The following is a 17,843-nucleotide window of genomic DNA, read 5'->3' on the forward strand; positions in this document are numbered from 1 at the left end:
ACCTTCTTGATTATCAACAGGTTTATCATCTTTCTGTGTTGTATTGGTCTCATCACATTTTTTCTCTGTAACATTAACAAAAAAAATTTTTTTTTAAAAAGACGATAAAAAAATTTAAAAAAAAAACCCTTTCATATTGTATTCAGATGAAACCTAAAACCCTTAAACTGAAAAATGGAGAAAAAAAAATGGTGGATATGCCTTACAAAAATACAAACCCAATTCAGTACAATTCAAGATATTTGACAAAAAATAAAATAAAACAGGCATGCTTCAGTTGCTATGTATGGAAAGGTTCTATTAGGATATTTGTTAGGCCTATATATATATATATATATATATATATATATATATATATATATATATATATATATATATATATATAAATTTAAAGGAGATTAGAACAATAGTCTAAAGAGCAGAGTGTATTTTAATGTAATAGTAAAATTACTAATTTAATTAAAATACAGGGAAAGAAAAAGTGCTCGTTGTAATTTAGATATATAATTAGCTCGATAGGTAAATATCCTAGAGCTAATTTAATATTCAGTAATGTGATTGATAATTTAAAATTCAAATTAGAATTGAATTAAAAATCCGTTTCACAAGAAGAAACAACAACAAAATCAATAATTTGTAACCCTTATCCTTGAGTGGCCTCTGGGCCTTGATAATGTGGTGATGCCTTTGTAAAAAAAAAAAAAAAAAAAAAAAGAAAAGAAAAAAATGGGGGAAGCGGTATTTTTCCATTATACAGTTTCAGTTTCCATGATTCTATGCGATGTTCCTTTCTGTTTTTCAGTTTGTGTGTAGTTTATGTGTGGTGTTGGTTTCCACATTCAAAGGCTTTCCTTAATATTTCTGCAGTTTTCATTATTGAACATCATTGTATCTTCTCTGCCATCCCTCTGATTCCAATCTCTCCCATTCTTTTTTCAAAGTTTTTCGGTATTGTTCCTAGCGCTCCTACTATTAGTGATGTTATTTTTACTTTCTTCATTTTAAAGATCCCTTTGAGCTCTCTGGCCAGTTCTGTGTATTTGCTCAGCTTCTCAGTCTCCTTGATCTTCACTCTGTGGTCTGCTGAAACAGCAAAATCTACAATCTGGCAGGACTTTTCCTTGTTGTTAGCTATTATGATATCCGGTATTCTTGCTTGGATGAGTTTATATGTTTGTATATCCATGTCCCATAGGATCTTGTGACTTTCATTTTCCAGTATTGCTGCCGGTCTGTGTTTGTATCATTTGTCTGTGTCTTCAAGATGCAATTGTTGTATAACTGCCAATGTACTGCCTTCCCACTTGATCGTATCTATTTTTATATTCTTTTTGTGCTAGGTTGCTGTATTCACTTATTATGTGGTTTATTGTTTCGTCTCTTTGTCCATAGAGTCTACAATAATATTATTATTATTATTATTATTATTATTATTATTATTATTATTATTATTATTCATTATACTATTAATTTTAATCTTTATTTTTCGGTTCAACACATTCCTTTCAGTTTCTAATCATTTATACATATTGAAATCAGTTGTGTTTGATGTTGATGCTGATTTAGACGAACGTACATGCGTTCAAAATTAAAAAACTAAAAAAAAGAAAAAAAGACAACGTTTTTCTTTGTCAAATGGTTAGGAGAATTAATATAAACTATCTCAAACATTTTGGCAAAGAATGAACCTTAACCCCAAAGGTAAAATTTCCTGTATTTTCAACGTCTAAACATTTTGTAAACAAGAGCAGAGAACCGCTTAAAATATCAAAATACCCTACAATATAAATCTCACCTGTCTTTTTAAATGTATGTATGTATGTATGTATGTATGTATGTATGTATGCCTAAAACTTTCTACAGAGTCAAAGGATTTCCACAATATTGGGATCGCTTTGAAGTGCTACCCTTCAGACGACAAATATTGAAAAATTGGCGAAAAACATTAATTTCTTCACCCTCAACTGCTTGCTCAATCGAAATCGGCGGTGAAACAATTTCTGCTAATGGCGATGCAGATCATTTTCTGGTGCAAGAGTGAATAGTAGGTCCTGACAGAGATCATAATGATCATTGAAGGGGTTATAAAGCAGTATATGTGCGTTGTATAGTCGGTTCTCTTTATAACGATTTATCTGTTTATCATATATATATAATCATATTTGTTGCACTTTCTACGAAGATGCGTGCAGCTAAATAAATATATACACACTCTGCCTTGTTCCAGCCGTTTGACGATCAAACACAGAGAGGGTTTCAAAAAAAAAACCTATTTTCATTTAATTATTATTTTGCCTGCAGTGGTCCTCGGACATATCGAGCAAGGAGGGTGAAAGGTGGAGGTTGGGGTTGACAACGCAATGATCATGCACCTCTCTCCATCTTTCTCTCTCTCTTTGTGTTCGTAGAACTTCTTGTTTTGTTGATAATTTCTTTCTTTCTTCCATCAGACGTCAATATATGTGTACAAGTCTGAGCTAGATCTTTTTGTTTCATCAGAGGTCAATATGTGTGTATAAGTCAAACCGAGATCTCTTTGTTCTATCAGAAGTCAATATGTGTGTACAAGTCTGACCGGGATCTTTTTGTTCTTTCAGAGGTCAATATGTGTATAAGCCCAACCTGGATCTCTTTGTTCTGTCAAAGGTCAAAGGTCAATATGTGTATAAAAAATCTGACCTGGTATTTTCTTTGGCTTCTGTGAACCTGGAATTTGTGTGTGTGCACGATCTCCTTTATCCAACATGCGTAAACGTCAATTCTAAAGCAGCGAAAAGGTTATGCCAATCACTGAATCATTTACATTAAATTATTCAGAAAGGTGTGATATACCAGACCAAAATCAAACCAAACCATACAAAACTATTCAGTTGTTTTCTGACTTGTTCACATATCATTATTATATGTAAAATGTAATCATTTCCACAATCATTATAACAGTGAAAGCATTTATTGGAGTCGCATTTCATGAACGATGTTTCTGACAAAGGGTAAAAAATTGCTGTTTTCTGCATCAAAATCTATCCATCTAACACTTATCATTGGCTATTTTTAAACTTTGAGTTAGCATTTTATTTTTCATAGTTTCTTACATCAAGTGGCTCCATGTCTCGTCTGGTGTGATTTCTATAAAACAAAATGTCACAATAAGTGCTGCTGCTGCTGCTGTTGAGCGAGTTGGATCTGAATGCAGTGTTGAACATGGAGATGTCAATGTTGCGATATGCGTTGTGAGTTCGACGACATAAATTAATGAAGAGAGAGAGAGAGAGAGAGAGAGAGAGAGAGAGAGAGACAAGGAATGTGATATCGCCACCTATCGGTTGAAACATGCAACAAAGGCGATAATCATATATGTCTCGAAACTGAAATTGTTGTACTTGTGTTCGTATGTTTGTTATGTGCAAAACACAGACTAATGTATCGCCACATTAACATCGTCTGCTTTTGGTAGATTTGGAGCCCTTCATTTTCTGGAATGATTTCAAGTTCCCCCTGATACCAGGAATCAAATCTTTGTGGAAAGTTCATTATCTGTAGGTATTTTTTTTTGTTTTTTTTTTATTGCACATTATTATTACAGGTTATTTCACATGCGCCAACATTGCATTGCAATCGATGACTGAACATCCTCGCTTAACATAAATTGTCCTCAGGTCAATTGACAAAATCAAATAGAAGCTGCTATTCTTTTTTCTTTTGATGTCACAGCTTGTCAAGACTAAGAGCTACTTGAGGATAAAGGTTGTTAATGAGATGATAATTAATGACAGCTGAAAGATGAGGAGCATCATGGGAGTGAAGTACTGATCTACGAAAGGAATTGTTTTTATGGTTCGAATCGGAAAAGTCTCTTGCTTTTATCTGAAGAATGTATTCCGGAAGTCTCTTTCTATTCCTTCTATACGAGGGACGAGTGTGTGTGTGGAGAAAGACATATTAACATTATTATTAAAACTCAAAGTGAGAATGTGTACTGTTGTTATTATTTGTTTGCTATCAACCTGTATACGAAACAATGATTACAGCTGCTGCTATGAAGAAAGAGAAAGAAAAAAATGTACAAACACCTCTACATTTGTTGCTACTACATATCATGTTGTACACTGTTGTATTTCAGCTGTGTTTAAAAGATTGACGATACACTGATATATAAAAATATAACAATATATCTTTATTCTTGATCAGAATTATGGATCGTTGGTTGTTACGAAGGAGATACATGCACAGGAATTCAACGGGTTGATTCTTCTCGGGCTCAAATCATCAAAATATCTTTTTTAATTTTTATCATGTAACTATTTGTGACCATCTGAAACGCCCCCTTTTGGGATTGTATTGTCACTGTAGCCATATCCCCAAGGGTGTTTCATTTGGCCATTGCTGGTTCACTGGATTGACTTGACTTCGATTACATCTATGTAACGTTTTGCCGTAAATGACCTCTTTCATACGTTATACTTTTAACTCATCGTCTTTCGACAATTGATCAAGTTTGTTGTTTCTTTCCATGCAGGTGTCTGTGTGAGATTGATAATTTTTATTCAAATTACCTTTTGGCACATTTGATGATTATTTTATTGTTTGTATTTGGCTATGTGTATGCTTTTGTCAAAATGATTTCTCGTTACACATGGTGTGGGCATTAAACAAGATGTCAGATTCATAATTTTTATTCAAATGCCCTTTCGATACATTTGATGATTATTTCGTTGTCTGTTACACTTGTCGCCTGATGTATGCTTTTGTCAAAACGATTTCTTGTTAAACATGGCCTAGATATCCAAAACTACAAGGAAAGATAAACACAAAGAAAAAATGGACAAACACCTCTACATTCGCTGCTACTACATATTGTGTTCTACTGTAACATGCCGCACCTGTACCAAATCTGTTTATGTGGCAAAGATGCGTTCGTTATGTTACATAAGGATTACTATAAATCTATGGGTTGATTTACAGGTGTCTACCATAGACTGTCGCATGCATATGGACAGACTGACACTAGTCACATAAAAGATCTACAAGATTCTGAGGCTACAATCGGTACCTTCTTTCAAATTGGCGCCATTTTCTTCAATTTGGTCAGGTTTTGCATCGTTAGTATCTGCAACAAAACATGATTCATTTAATTAGATAATTGCCTTCTCGGCTAACACAATGTCACTGTTATAACATTACATGAACGTTGTAATAAGTTTTTTGTAGACTTCCAACACTATAGCTATATTATTACTTGATATACTGTGGCAAAAGCTGTGAAGATGAGGGCTTACCGTTCAAACGACCTAGGTGTGCGTGTGTGCTTTGTCATCGCTGCGAAGCTAGGATAAGAAAAGAATTCCAAGATGGCGCGGACGGCGTTTTGTAATGGTATGATCTCGGAAACTCTCGCAAAATCTCATGCATGTATGCAAATCAGTTAGTCTTCAACAACTATGAATTCGGGTCGTTTTGGAGGGAAAGGGGAGGAAAGAACGGCCGGTTGGTAATTGTGTACGCTGGATCGTGTTGATGGCGTGTCACCGTGTCTGTGTGTGTACTGATCGAACCGCTTTCCTGTCCCTTGCACTTTGGACTTTGAATTGGTTTACATTGGACTTGCACATTGGACTTTGCATTGGTTTAGATTGGACTTCAACTTCACTTAGGCATCTTTGTTACATATATTAACTTGCAAGATGTAATATATACTGTACTAGCTGGCAGACCGGCGTTATTACAATATGCTTAAACATAATATTTTAATTTATGGAGATTGCGCATATTATTATAGAATCAATTTTGTATTGATTCTTATATATTGCGAGGAATAATATGCTTGGTGGATTAATTCGCAATTTTTTTTTTTTTTTAAATAATAATAATGATAATGTTGTTCATCAAATTCCGTCCGTGTTTGTTTACAATATCACATCAGCTGATATTTGGGCTTGACGATGAATGCCCTGGAAAAGTCACTGCTGATTAATGTTTAGTTTTAAAATATGCAAAAGAAAGAAATGATTTGCAGCGATTTTAAATGGTACCGCTTCTTTTATCGTAAATTGAACTCATTAGTAAGAAAAATTAAAATAAAATTGTGAGGTATACCCGGGATTGAACAGGAGTCATTCGATCTGTAGTCCAATGCTCTACCACTAAACTATATCTCCAGATTATAATAAATCTGTTTTTTTTAAGAAGAAATAATTTACTGAAATTTTATTATCTCCCTTTGCCAGTGTAATATAAAATATTCTCCCGTAAAAATTATTTATTTTTATCTATAAGAGAAAAAAGTTATTTTTAAGATCGGATTTTTTTGATTTTCGATACTTATCGGATGAGTTTCTGTACAAAGCATAGGTAGGAACACTGCCAGACATATAAAGGAACTCTCTCTCTCTCTCTCTCTCTCTCTCTCTCTCTCTCTCACACACACACACACACACACACACACACACACACACACACACACACACACACACACACACAAAGTGACTTTTATATAATAGCAGAAATATCTTATTGGCTGTCACAGAAATAAAGGTTTCAAATATGCCGTGCATGGGAATGTATGGACAAAATTCTCAACATGATCAGTAGCATGGTGAGAGGCTTTCTGAACTAGAGTTTTTTGAAGAAGTCTCTTAGTTGTCTCTTGAATTGGGTAACGTAAGACACAAGGTCAACTTTCAATGTGAGCACTCTATTTCCTTAAACAGGAAGACTCTAAACTGGAAGCAATTTTTAATTTTCTCTAATTGAGGATAGAACAGATATACATCCAAGTTATAATACGAGAAAAAATGTAAGCTTGTTTTCGCTAACTTTAAAACTAAGTTTACAGTCGTTTTTGCTCCTTTTATGAAATGTAATATTTCAAATAAATGTATTAGAATACTAAAACTATGTTGATCTTATTTTTTTTTTTATGAAGATCAAAAATCAAAAACGAAGCATCTTTTGCTTTAATCGAAAAGATTAATCAGAATTGAATCGGAATGAAGAATCGAAAAATCGAAACTTTTGGAGCCTAAAAACACAGTTCAGTAATGAAAAAACAGTTCCAGTAATGAAAAATGAAGTTTTCATTACTGGAAAATAATAATAAATATTTATTGTATTTAGACAATCAGTAAAACTAAAATCTTTAGATCATAATTACATCAAAATACGATGTCAATTTATTTTATTTGTATTAAAAAAAATACATTTTTTGGGTAACATTTAAAAGAATGTAGTAAAGTTACAATTTCCGAAAAATGTTAAAAAATTAAATAAATTATTTTTGCAAGAACAATTAAATTAAAGATAAAATATAAAAAGGATTTTAAACATTTTTAGTTCAATTATTTTATTCTTTTGTTTGTTTCTTTAATTATATTATGGGTTTTTGTGTATATTTTTTTTCCATTATATAGCGGACTTTTGTTTGTATTTCTATGATTATATGGTGGGTTTTTGTATGCATCTTTTAATTATATCATGGGATTTTGTACGTATTCTTTTTAATTATATGGTGGGTTTTGTATGTATTTATTAATTATATGGTGGATTTTTTTGTTGTTGTATGGTAGCTTTTATCTGTATTTTTCTATTATATGGTGGGCTTTTGTTTATATTCTTAATTATATGTTGCGGTTTTGTCTGTTTTTTAGTATATGGTGGGGCTTTGTCCGTTTTCTATTACATGGTGAAAAAACATTTTTTAATTACATAGTGAGTTTTTGTCTGTATTTTTAAAAATCATATGGTGGGCTTTTGTCTGAATTTTTTAAAATTATATAGTGGACTTTTGTCTGTATTTTTTAATGATATGGTGGGATTTATCTGTTTTTTTTTTAATTATATAGTAGGTTTTTGTATGCATTTTTAAATTATATGCTGGGTTTCTGCACATATTTTTAATTATATGGTGGAATTTTGTATGTATTTTTCAATTATATGGTGTGCTTTTGTCTCCATTTTTAATTATTTAATGAGATTTTGTCTATATTTTTATCATATGGTGAGGTTTTTCTGTATTTTATTTTATGGTGGAATTTTATCTGCATTGTTTAATTATATGGTGGGTTTTGTCTGTATTTTTAAAATTATATGGTGGGCGTCTGTCAGCATTTTTTTAAAATTATATAGTGGACTTTTGTCTGTATTTTCTAATGATGTGGTGAGATTTGTCTGATTTCTTTTTAATTATATGGTGGGCTTTTATCTGCATTTTTTAAAATTATATGGTAGGGTTTTGTCTGCATTTTTTTAATTATATAGTGGGGTTTTGTCTGCATGAACTCATGAATTTAATCTGTATTTCTTGATGAAGAAACATTTGTGTTTTGCATCTATCCCTCAGATATTCCTGTATTTTCAGTCTCTTGCTAAGAATGTGCATAGCAGACAGCTGAACTAAATATTTGTTTGTTCTTGGAATGGTGCCTTTGTACAAACAAACTTCAAACGAGACCAAATTTCGGAAGAAGAATGAGAATCAAGTGACAGCATTTATCTTTAAAAGTGTTGGCATAGAATAAAAACATTAGCTTTGTTTTCATAGTATTTACTTCCCTCCCACTGCAGGAAGATGTGACATAAGCTCAAAATGTGGGAATTAAAGGAGAGGTGCACTCTAGTCCACACACACACAAAAAAATCCTTGAACAGTCTCTTTGGTATTCCTCAGATGATTAGCAATAAAATAATCCCTTTTCAGAGAAAGAAAGTAAAGCTTTGTAAGGGTGAACCTCCTAGAACTGCCCAGAAGCATTCAAATTGAAGTACAGATATTCTTCCTCTGGTTGAAGAAGGTTTTTTTTTTATTATTTTAATGACGAATGTAATACAAAAACATAAACTATACTTCCATGTTTGATTTTGTCATAAATTCTCAATATGATGGACTCTCCCATCGATTTTGACATATGTGGTCCACCACAGTTATTCGGAAATCCACACAGATGATTTGTTTTTATAGTGGTGAAGGCTTTGTGCAGAACCAACTACACTTTCTGGTACAACTGCTAATATCAGTCGGTGTAATAGTTGGCACAAGACAAAACTGACAGTAAAACTTAGGTTTTACATCTCCTAATGCATGTCTAATGACGTCTGAGGGTGCATCTCTCCCAGTGGATTAAATGCGCCCCCTGATACCAACCCGAAAATTTCTACATCCTAATGCAGTACATACAATGCCTCGCTTTCCCATCCATGTGGTCAGACCCATTCTTGTTTAACTTCGGTGATCCAACGAGAACGGTGTGTCAACATGATTATGACACATTCTCAATATAATTGTACTAAAAAAATTTGTACTAAAAAAATGGACCAAAAAAAATATGTGACTCGTGGAGTCCCTTCCCCCTGAGCTCTGATTATTTTTTTAAAAATGATATGCTGGGTTTTTATCCGTTTGTTCATATTTTAATTATATTGTATGCCTGTTTGTTTAATTATATAATAGGCTTTTGTATTTTTAAATTTTATGGTGAGATTTGTATGTACTTTTTAATTATATGGTAGGTTTTTGTACATATTTTTTAATGATATGGTGGGTTTTTGTATGTATTTTTTAATTATATGGTGTTTTTTTATGTACTTTTTAATTATATGGTGTGTTTTTTTGTATGTACTTTTTAATTATATGGTGTCTTTTTGTCTGTATTTTTTAATTATATGGTAGGTTTTTGTATGTACTTTTTAATTATGTGGTGGATTTTTGTATGTACTTTATAATTATATGGTGGGTTTCTGTATGTATTTTTTAATTATATGGTGGGTTTTTGTATGTACTGTTTAATTATATGGTGGGGTTTTGTCCGTTTTTTATTATTTGCTATATTTGGTTTTTATCCGTTTTTTTTCTTAAATTATATTGTATGTCTTTTTTTAAATTATATAATGGGGGTTTGTATATATTTTTAAATGTTATGGTGAGATTTTTATGTACTTTTTAATTATATGGTGGGGTTTTGTCTGTATTTTTTTAATTATATGGTAAAATTTGTAAAACATGTTCAATAAAAAAAATAAGACAATGTCCAAATTATCGGTCGAGCAAAATATTTAATCTATATTACTTTCATGATTCCTCTTCATTATAATAATAAAATCTTCATTATAATAATAAAATTTGACACTCAAAAAATTGAGCTTTTATTAAAGAAGTAATTATAACTCCTTACTTTTTATGTCAATTCCTATTAAAAGCAATATTATCTACTTGATTGTCAGGTTGTAATTAATTAAATGTTACTGGAATATTACAATAAAACAAGTACTTTTATGATTTTATTAATCAGTGAAATCCACCATTAATTGCAACAAGACAAACTGAGTTACTTCCCCTGATTTCATGCTGTTTATTTATGTAAATTTATTAATTTTATTTTGAAAACTACTTTCATTAATAATTTACTTTCTTATTGTTTTCTGTAATTTTTGGATATGTTACTAAATTCGAGATGACAATTAAATAGATTCCATTGGTTTTACTTGAAATTCAATATTTCGATTTTCGATCTAATAACGAAGAAGTGCCACTTTCATTTTGTTGTGTCGTGGAACAACAGTGAAAATAAGAACAATCAAGTCGAGGTTCAGTTAAGGAACAAGTGTATTAACAATAATGTACAAAGATAGGAACGCGTGTATATCTGCTGGGCACTCGGTTAGCAGTTGAAGTGCAGTCGCATCTCTCTCACCAGTGTTGGAATTACTAGCGCTATTTATAGTGCTAATCGGTGTAAATTCCTCTGTTCAAGGAAGGCCGGTATAACACATTTATTGAAAAAAATCTCTTAGCAGTGAATATAGTTTTAAAAATAAATTCTTATATTTACAATTTTGCGTAACTTTTCAATGTAGAAATATTGGATCTGTTACACTCTGCGTGCTCTCTACACAAAATTAAGGCATTAATAATCATCCTCATTTGACATCCGGATAGCTATCACCGTCATTTGACGTTATAGATCGACTATGAAGAAAATAAAAACTGTTTATAACTCTCTGAAGAAGGTCTGAGTCGACCGAAATATTCGTTTATATTGTTTTTATTTATTGAAAAAATCTCTTTGAATTGAATTTGATTTTGTCACAGAGCACACATCAGCGCATATGAAAATATCAGTAGCAGCCGAAAGATGGATGGCAAGCGATTGTATTAGCAGCAGGAGCAGCGTTTGAATGCGTATGCAAACTGGCAAGTGTGCTTGGGTTTGCGTTTGAAGAAAAAGAAAAAAGGACACCACGTACTCGGAGAGAAATAAAGTCGGCACTCAAGGAGACGGACGTGTAAGGCGAAGGTAAGAATAGGTCGGATGTGACCAGCATGTAGTCGGAAGAAAGAGAAACGCGACCAGGTTAGATGGACATGTGGCAGTGAGAAACTTTTTAAGTCGTGTTGAGACGGGAAAGTTACAGTAGTAAATGCATTTGTTAAAAAAAGAAAAAAAATGCCGATCTGGATTTTTATTTATTTTTGTTTATCTATTCTTTTTCGATCGTACCCACTTTACAATTTTAAAAATGTGTTGTTATATCCAAAATAAGGTTTATTTCTCTCTCCCAGTTCCTCTCTTTCTCTCCAGCTCCGGGTTAAATAATATTACTAGTTGTGGTGACATTCTCTTTGTTTATAATGGACTATTACAATTTTCTTATTCTTTGTTCTGTTTATTATTTTCAATGGTTAATGAATAGACTGAGACGAAGAGAAAGAAAGAATGAAAGAAAGAGAGAGAGATGACGCGAGAGTGATAGATAGTGTATAAAAAGAGACCATGAAAGTCAAACAATGTTATAGATATTAAGAGTAATAGACAGATGAGTGACTGGGTTATTAAATTACAAATGACGGCTAGTTAGGACAATTTTTTTTTTTTTTTTTTACACAGTGATCACCACTTATCAAGGCCCGGAAGCCACTCACGGATAAGGGTTATTGCAAGTACATTACGTTAGTGTGGAGATTTGATGAAGTGTTTACTTAAGGGGGCGGTTCATTAGGAATTTGTTAACATTGGACTTGAACACATCCAAGTTGTAGTCCGGTGGGAAGCAGGCAGACGGAACAGAGTTCCACAGGCGTGCAGTTCTAAGAAAGAAGCTTTGTTCATGGAATCCACGTTTTGATCTAGGCACAGATAAAGAGTGGGGGAAATTTTTCACAGTGGATTCAGCTAGACGGGTGTTTTTCGTGAAAGATTGGCGAGGGGGGACCAGAGATTGGAGTTCAGACGAGCACCTGCCATGGAAATAATGATAAAACAAGGATAGGCTCGCAACGTCTCTTCTGTGGGAGAGAGGTTGCAGGGTAGAGAAAAGGGCATCCCCCACTAAGCCACAAAGTCTATTTTGTTCTCTGTCAAGGCAGGATAGGCTGTTTTTTGCAGCTCCTGCCCAGATATGGCAACAGTATTCCATCCTTGGACGTACTTGGCTTTTATATAGATAGAGAATTGCATCAGTAGTGAGATATCTTCTGGAGATGTAGAAGGATCCCACCATCTTTCCTGCGACCTTGGCAACAGACTTGATGTACGTGTTCCATTTCAGATCAGGAGTAAAGGTCAAACCCAGAAGCTTGTCAAAACACGGGGCCTCACCCAGACGAGAGCCATCCATCACAATTGATGCCAGCTGGGGATCAGAGCGTTGATGATGATTTTGAACTCTATCAAGGCAGGATAAGTCCTTTCTAGCAGCTCATGCCCAAATATGGCAACAGTACTCCATCCTAGGACGTACCTGGCTCTTATATAGATAGAGAATGGCATCAGCAGTGAATCTACTGGATCGATAGAAGGATCCCATCATTTTTCCAGCGGCCTTGGCAAGAGATTTAATGTATGTGTTCCATTTAAGATCAGGAGTAACGGTCAAGCCCAGAAGCTTGTCAAAACATGAGGCCTCCTCAAGACGAGAGTCATTCATTTCAATTGAATAGATAGAGAATTGCATCAGTAGTGAGATATAAAATAGTTTTTTTTAAATGTAACTCAATCCCAATATCAAGGAATATTTTAACATTTATTTCATAAGAATAAAACAGATAGAAAAACAGAGAAAATAAACATCGACCAACTCAACTTTAGTATAATGCAGGAAAATGTTATATGATTCGATACTTGCTAAAAATATGTTTTTAGTTTTTCCTAGCTTCTTCCTAGAACTGTCCGTGTATGGAACACAATTTCGTTTATCTGCTTCCCGGCTGACTATAACATGGTCGTCTTCAAGTCTATCATAAATAAATTCTTATTAAGTTGTCCATTTAGTTGATTGTTCTGGACACACCATCTACCTAACACTAATTTTTAACCTTGAGCGGTCTTCAGGCCTTGATAAGTGGTGACCCTCCAACTAAAATAAATAAATGAATACACTTTCCACTTACATCGAAAGCAAAACTGTAGCATTCAAAGCTGGTGACGCTACCACTGTACCAACGTGACGCGCATATGAAGTGATTAAAAATAAACTAAAATTGATGTAGAAAATGTATAAGGATTTGTTTCAATTTTGATCTCTTAAAACTATTTTAATCGACTAAAGGCCCATAAAAGAATGGTCCATAAAAAATCCAATCATTTGAGGCTCCTAGCGCCGCTCTGCGACTTTTAGTTTCGGGGAAGATAGAGTTTTAAAATATGAAGACAGACAGACAGACATGATGAGTTTTATAAATTAGACAATTGGGTGGGGGCCGGCTTTGTCCGGTCGTAAAGTTTGCTCATATATATATATATATACACATGCACATACAAACATTATATTTATGCGTGTATATACATATAAAATATAGTTTATATAAACCATAGTTACCGACACACACACACACACACACACACACACACATACACACACACACACACACACACACATATATATATATATGTGTGTGTGTGTGTGTGTGTGTGTGTGTGTGTGTGTGTGTGTGTGTGTGTGTGTGTGTGTGTGTGGTGGGGAGTGCGCAAAATGGCTTTAATCCAAATGTGAAGAGCATCAACTGAAGGTGACCTTAACGCAGTGGATCTTCGAAGGATCAAATATCCGCAAAGAGAGTCGTTTTTGGTGAAAAGAATGTTTACCTAACATTTCCAGCCGTTCGTACAAAAGATTGGTATCATCTCATGTTCTGTTGCAATCTGGCACAATCGTGAACGAACGGGCCCACCAAACCGAAGTGTGAAAAGGCCCGGATAAATCACAGAATATCAGCCGGGGGCCCACAAGAACGAATTTATAAATCAAATCACAATCTATTAACCCCACGATTGATTACATACAGTTTTCCTGCAGATCTGAACTTAACCCTAACTTACCTCCCACACACCTTAGCAATGAAAGATGGGGTTCAAGACATACGGAGGAGGAGTCCTTTTTTTTTTTAGTTTTTATCTGTGGTTCTTTGCTTAGAATGTTTCCCTAACATTATCATATGAGAGTATCCTGTATCTCTACAAAGCCACCATTCACCCATCCAGGGAGTATTGTTGCCACATCAGGGCTGGTGTAGCTACCACTTGTCTCTCCCTCTTAATCAGGGTTCAAAAAGAAGTCTTCAAAATCTAATACGTCCCACATTATCATCCAAGCTCCAACCCCTGTCCCATCGCTGCAATGTTGCATCCCTGTGTCTGTTTTACACGTATTTTAATGGAATGTGTTCTGATGAACTCATCGTACTTGTGCCCCCTCAATGTACATACCTCCGACAAACCTGTTTAGCAACAAAATCTCACCCCTTCTTTGCAGGTCCCTAGATGCTGGTAAGCTTTCTACTCTAACAGCTTCTCCCCTCAAACTGCTAGACTTTGGAATTCCCTTCCTGCTTCTTTCTTCTCTGACTGTATTAACCCGCAGAAATTTAAATGTAATGCAAACAAACATCTCGCTCATCTTCTTACATATCCCATGTAAACATAGTCCCAAATAGTAGTCCCTTACGTCCAAGTGGTAGTAAGTCTTGTTTCGGTTGAATATGAGTAAAAAACATAATTATGTAGAGACGTTTTTACCAGTAATAATGTAAAAAAAAAAGTTACAAAGTATATGTGCAGTTCTTGTCCAGAATTCCCTTTATATTTTAAGTGATTAATGGGTATTTGTAGACATTACAACATAAATCTCGCAAGTTTTACTTATTGAGTTATCTTCCTTTGTTTTTTGTTTATTTTAGATTGCCACTTTTCTGTTACTTACAAAATTTGATTTTCTTATTTAAAAATAAAACTAGTTGATCATTTTATGTGATTTTTGGAATTTTTTTTAAAATTACATTTTCACCCCAAATAAGGCAAGTGCCACTTTCATGTAAAGGGTTAATATCCGGGACATAAGTTGCAAGGATACTATCTAGGGAGTTGAGCATCAAGATGTCTGTTCACATTACACTTGAACTTCTGCATGTCAGAACAGTTGGGGAAGCAGGAACCCGGAAGGAAATTCTAAAGTCTAACGGTTCTGGGGAAAAAACTATTAGCGTAGAAGGCTTCCTTACATCTAGGGATCTCTACTGTGTAGGGGTGGGACTTTGCTGCTTGTCGGTTTTGTCAGGGGTACAAATGCTTACAGTTCATCGGAACATCCACCATTAAAATATTTGTAAAACAGGCAGAGGGATGCAACATTTCGTCGATGGGACAGAGGTTGAAGTTTAGATGACAGTTCAGGATCTATCAGGTTGGCAACTCTCTTTTGAACCCTGTTTAGGTGGGAGAGACTAGTAGCAGATGCACCAGCCCAAATGTGACATTGACGTATGATATTTTCCTTTTAGCCAGTTACAAATAACTAGAGATCTCTTCAGGCGATATTGCTTATAGAAAATGTGGAGTCCATAAGGAAAATTGGAGAAAAAAAAATCACAGCACATATTAATCAGGTCAGTCACGTGATATTCTGAACTAAAATAAGCTAATGGCATTAAAATAAGGGAAACAGAAAGAAGAAAAAAGAAATAGAGGGAATAAAATAAAGATATATAAAAATACAATATATGATATACAAAATATATAAATGTACAAAACAAAAGAAATAATAATAAAAATAATAATACTAATAACAATAATCATAATAATAAAATTATAAAATTTAAAATTATACATCAATGAACAAAAAATATTAAAAAAAAAAAAAAAAAGGAACAAAAATTCTTCAATTTTCATCACGGACTCTACCTTTGTATAAACTGCATCGTTTGAAGAGGTCTCTAGTTACTTGTAACTGGCTGATAGAAATATGCTAATGAATGTGTAGCGACATATCAATGTTTATGTAAAACAAATAAAAAGTGTACCTTGCTCTACTTCTGTATTGAGTACTCTTGTATGAACCTCGCTAAAAATTCATTGGTTGCTTCATCTCTGGAACATATTAACCTGGAATAATTACATATATATATATATATATATATATATATATATATATATATATATATATATATATATATATATATATAATTATATATATATATAATAATTTTTTTTAATACCTACAGACACTAGTGTTTCATCCTTTCAGGAATCATCAGTGCAGGGTGACACGATTACTACCAGTCGGGAGATTCAAACCCGGCCACATAGCCATCTCTGACTCCATTAGCAAGGAACAAACCCCACGACCAATCTCAACAACGAGAAATATTGTTGAAACCGCGAGAAATATTGTTGGAATTTTAATATTTATTAATACTTGCCGATATATATATATATATATATATATATATATATATATATATATATATATATATATATATATATAAGGAAACCTCCTATTTTGTCTTTCATCTCAAAGTTGTGTTTTTAAAACTTTTACCAAATTTTTCAGATGGTGCAAACAGCAGATCTAGAAGATTCTTTTCACACCAACATCGATTCAACTGGATGCGATACAAGGCAGGAACTGATAAAAAAAATTTTAGGCGTACTTTGCCACAAAATCAGTTCTTATGACGCAGCGCCAATGCAGGAAAGATTTCGGCAAGAACCGTATCTGGTAGAAGGACAATTGAACGTTTAGTGGCCAAGTTTCGGGAGACAGGAAGTATAGTAGATACGAACAATGACAGTCGTGCTCAACATCATTCAGATATAATTTCTGACAATATTCAGATTTTACGAGAACTCTTTGAGGAATCATCCAGAAAATCAACAAGAAACTGGCATTTTGAGGACATCAGTTTTGAGTATTCTCCAGGATGACCTTTTATCTGTTTCCTTACAAAATTCAGATCTTACAGACACAAACCAGTCGAAAAAAAAAAAAAAAACAGAACAAGAAGCATTTTGTGAAGACATCATTCAAAGAATAGAAAATGATCCTGACTTGTTGGATTTGATTTCCTTTAGTGGCGACGCTCAGTGTCTCTGGACTCAGGCTCAGTCCCATGAACATACCGATCGTCTTCTTAGCCAACAGAAAGTGACTGTATGCTATGCGATCGGATGAAATGGCATCATCGATCGGACTATATTTCTTTTAGGAGGAGAAGGAGAAGAATGACTGTTACATTGCATTCATGTGGACAAAATTCGTTCCTGCACTGATAAGGTTTTACTTTCAATCAGACTTGGAATCTACAATCTTCTATCATTCAACCATTATTTGGTGAAAAACTTTCCAAAAATACTCTGTGGAAAATTTGAGATCAAAAAGAAAATAAGGCTCTTTCCTTGAACCACCTTGTGTGTATATATATATATATATATATATATATATATATATATATATATATATATATATATATATAGGAACTCGATGGAAATTGCTCAATTTGTATGTCACATCTGCTTCAAGATGTGCAAATCTGCGGCAGGAGTACAGAGTCATCTGAGATGGCATGGACGACAGGATTGGGA

At 33.7% G+C, this 17,843-nt stretch overlaps 1 protein-coding gene across 50 annotated transcripts in view; it reads right to left on the bottom strand.

Moving 5' to 3' along the window:
* LOC145261258 (uncharacterized) overlaps positions 1-17,843 on the bottom strand; it is a 652,396-nt gene that overhangs the window by 195,510 nt on the left and 439,043 nt on the right. For 32 of the 50 annotated variants that reach the window (XM_080119663.1, XM_080119667.1, XM_080119665.1 and 29 more), the window contains 2 exons: positions 5,051-5,107; positions 3-65 (listed from right to left, as the gene is read on the bottom strand). The exons of 7 other annotated variants lie outside the window; for them this stretch is intronic. In XM_080119663.1, the coding sequence (XP_079975789.1) occupies positions 3-65; positions 5,051-5,107 (120 nt within the window). The remainder of the gene's footprint in view (positions 1-2; positions 66-5,050; positions 5,108-17,843) is intronic. 11 more of the 50 variants (XM_080119659.1, XM_080119678.1, XM_080119672.1 and 8 more) reach the window with 2 other exon arrangements.

The sequence above is a fragment of the Euprymna scolopes genome, chromosome 37, assembly GCF_053919585.1.
Source record: "Euprymna scolopes isolate OS-2025 chromosome 37, ASM5391958v1, whole genome shotgun sequence".
Classification (NCBI taxonomy): Eukaryota; Metazoa; Mollusca; class Cephalopoda; order Sepiida; family Sepiolidae; genus Euprymna; species Euprymna scolopes.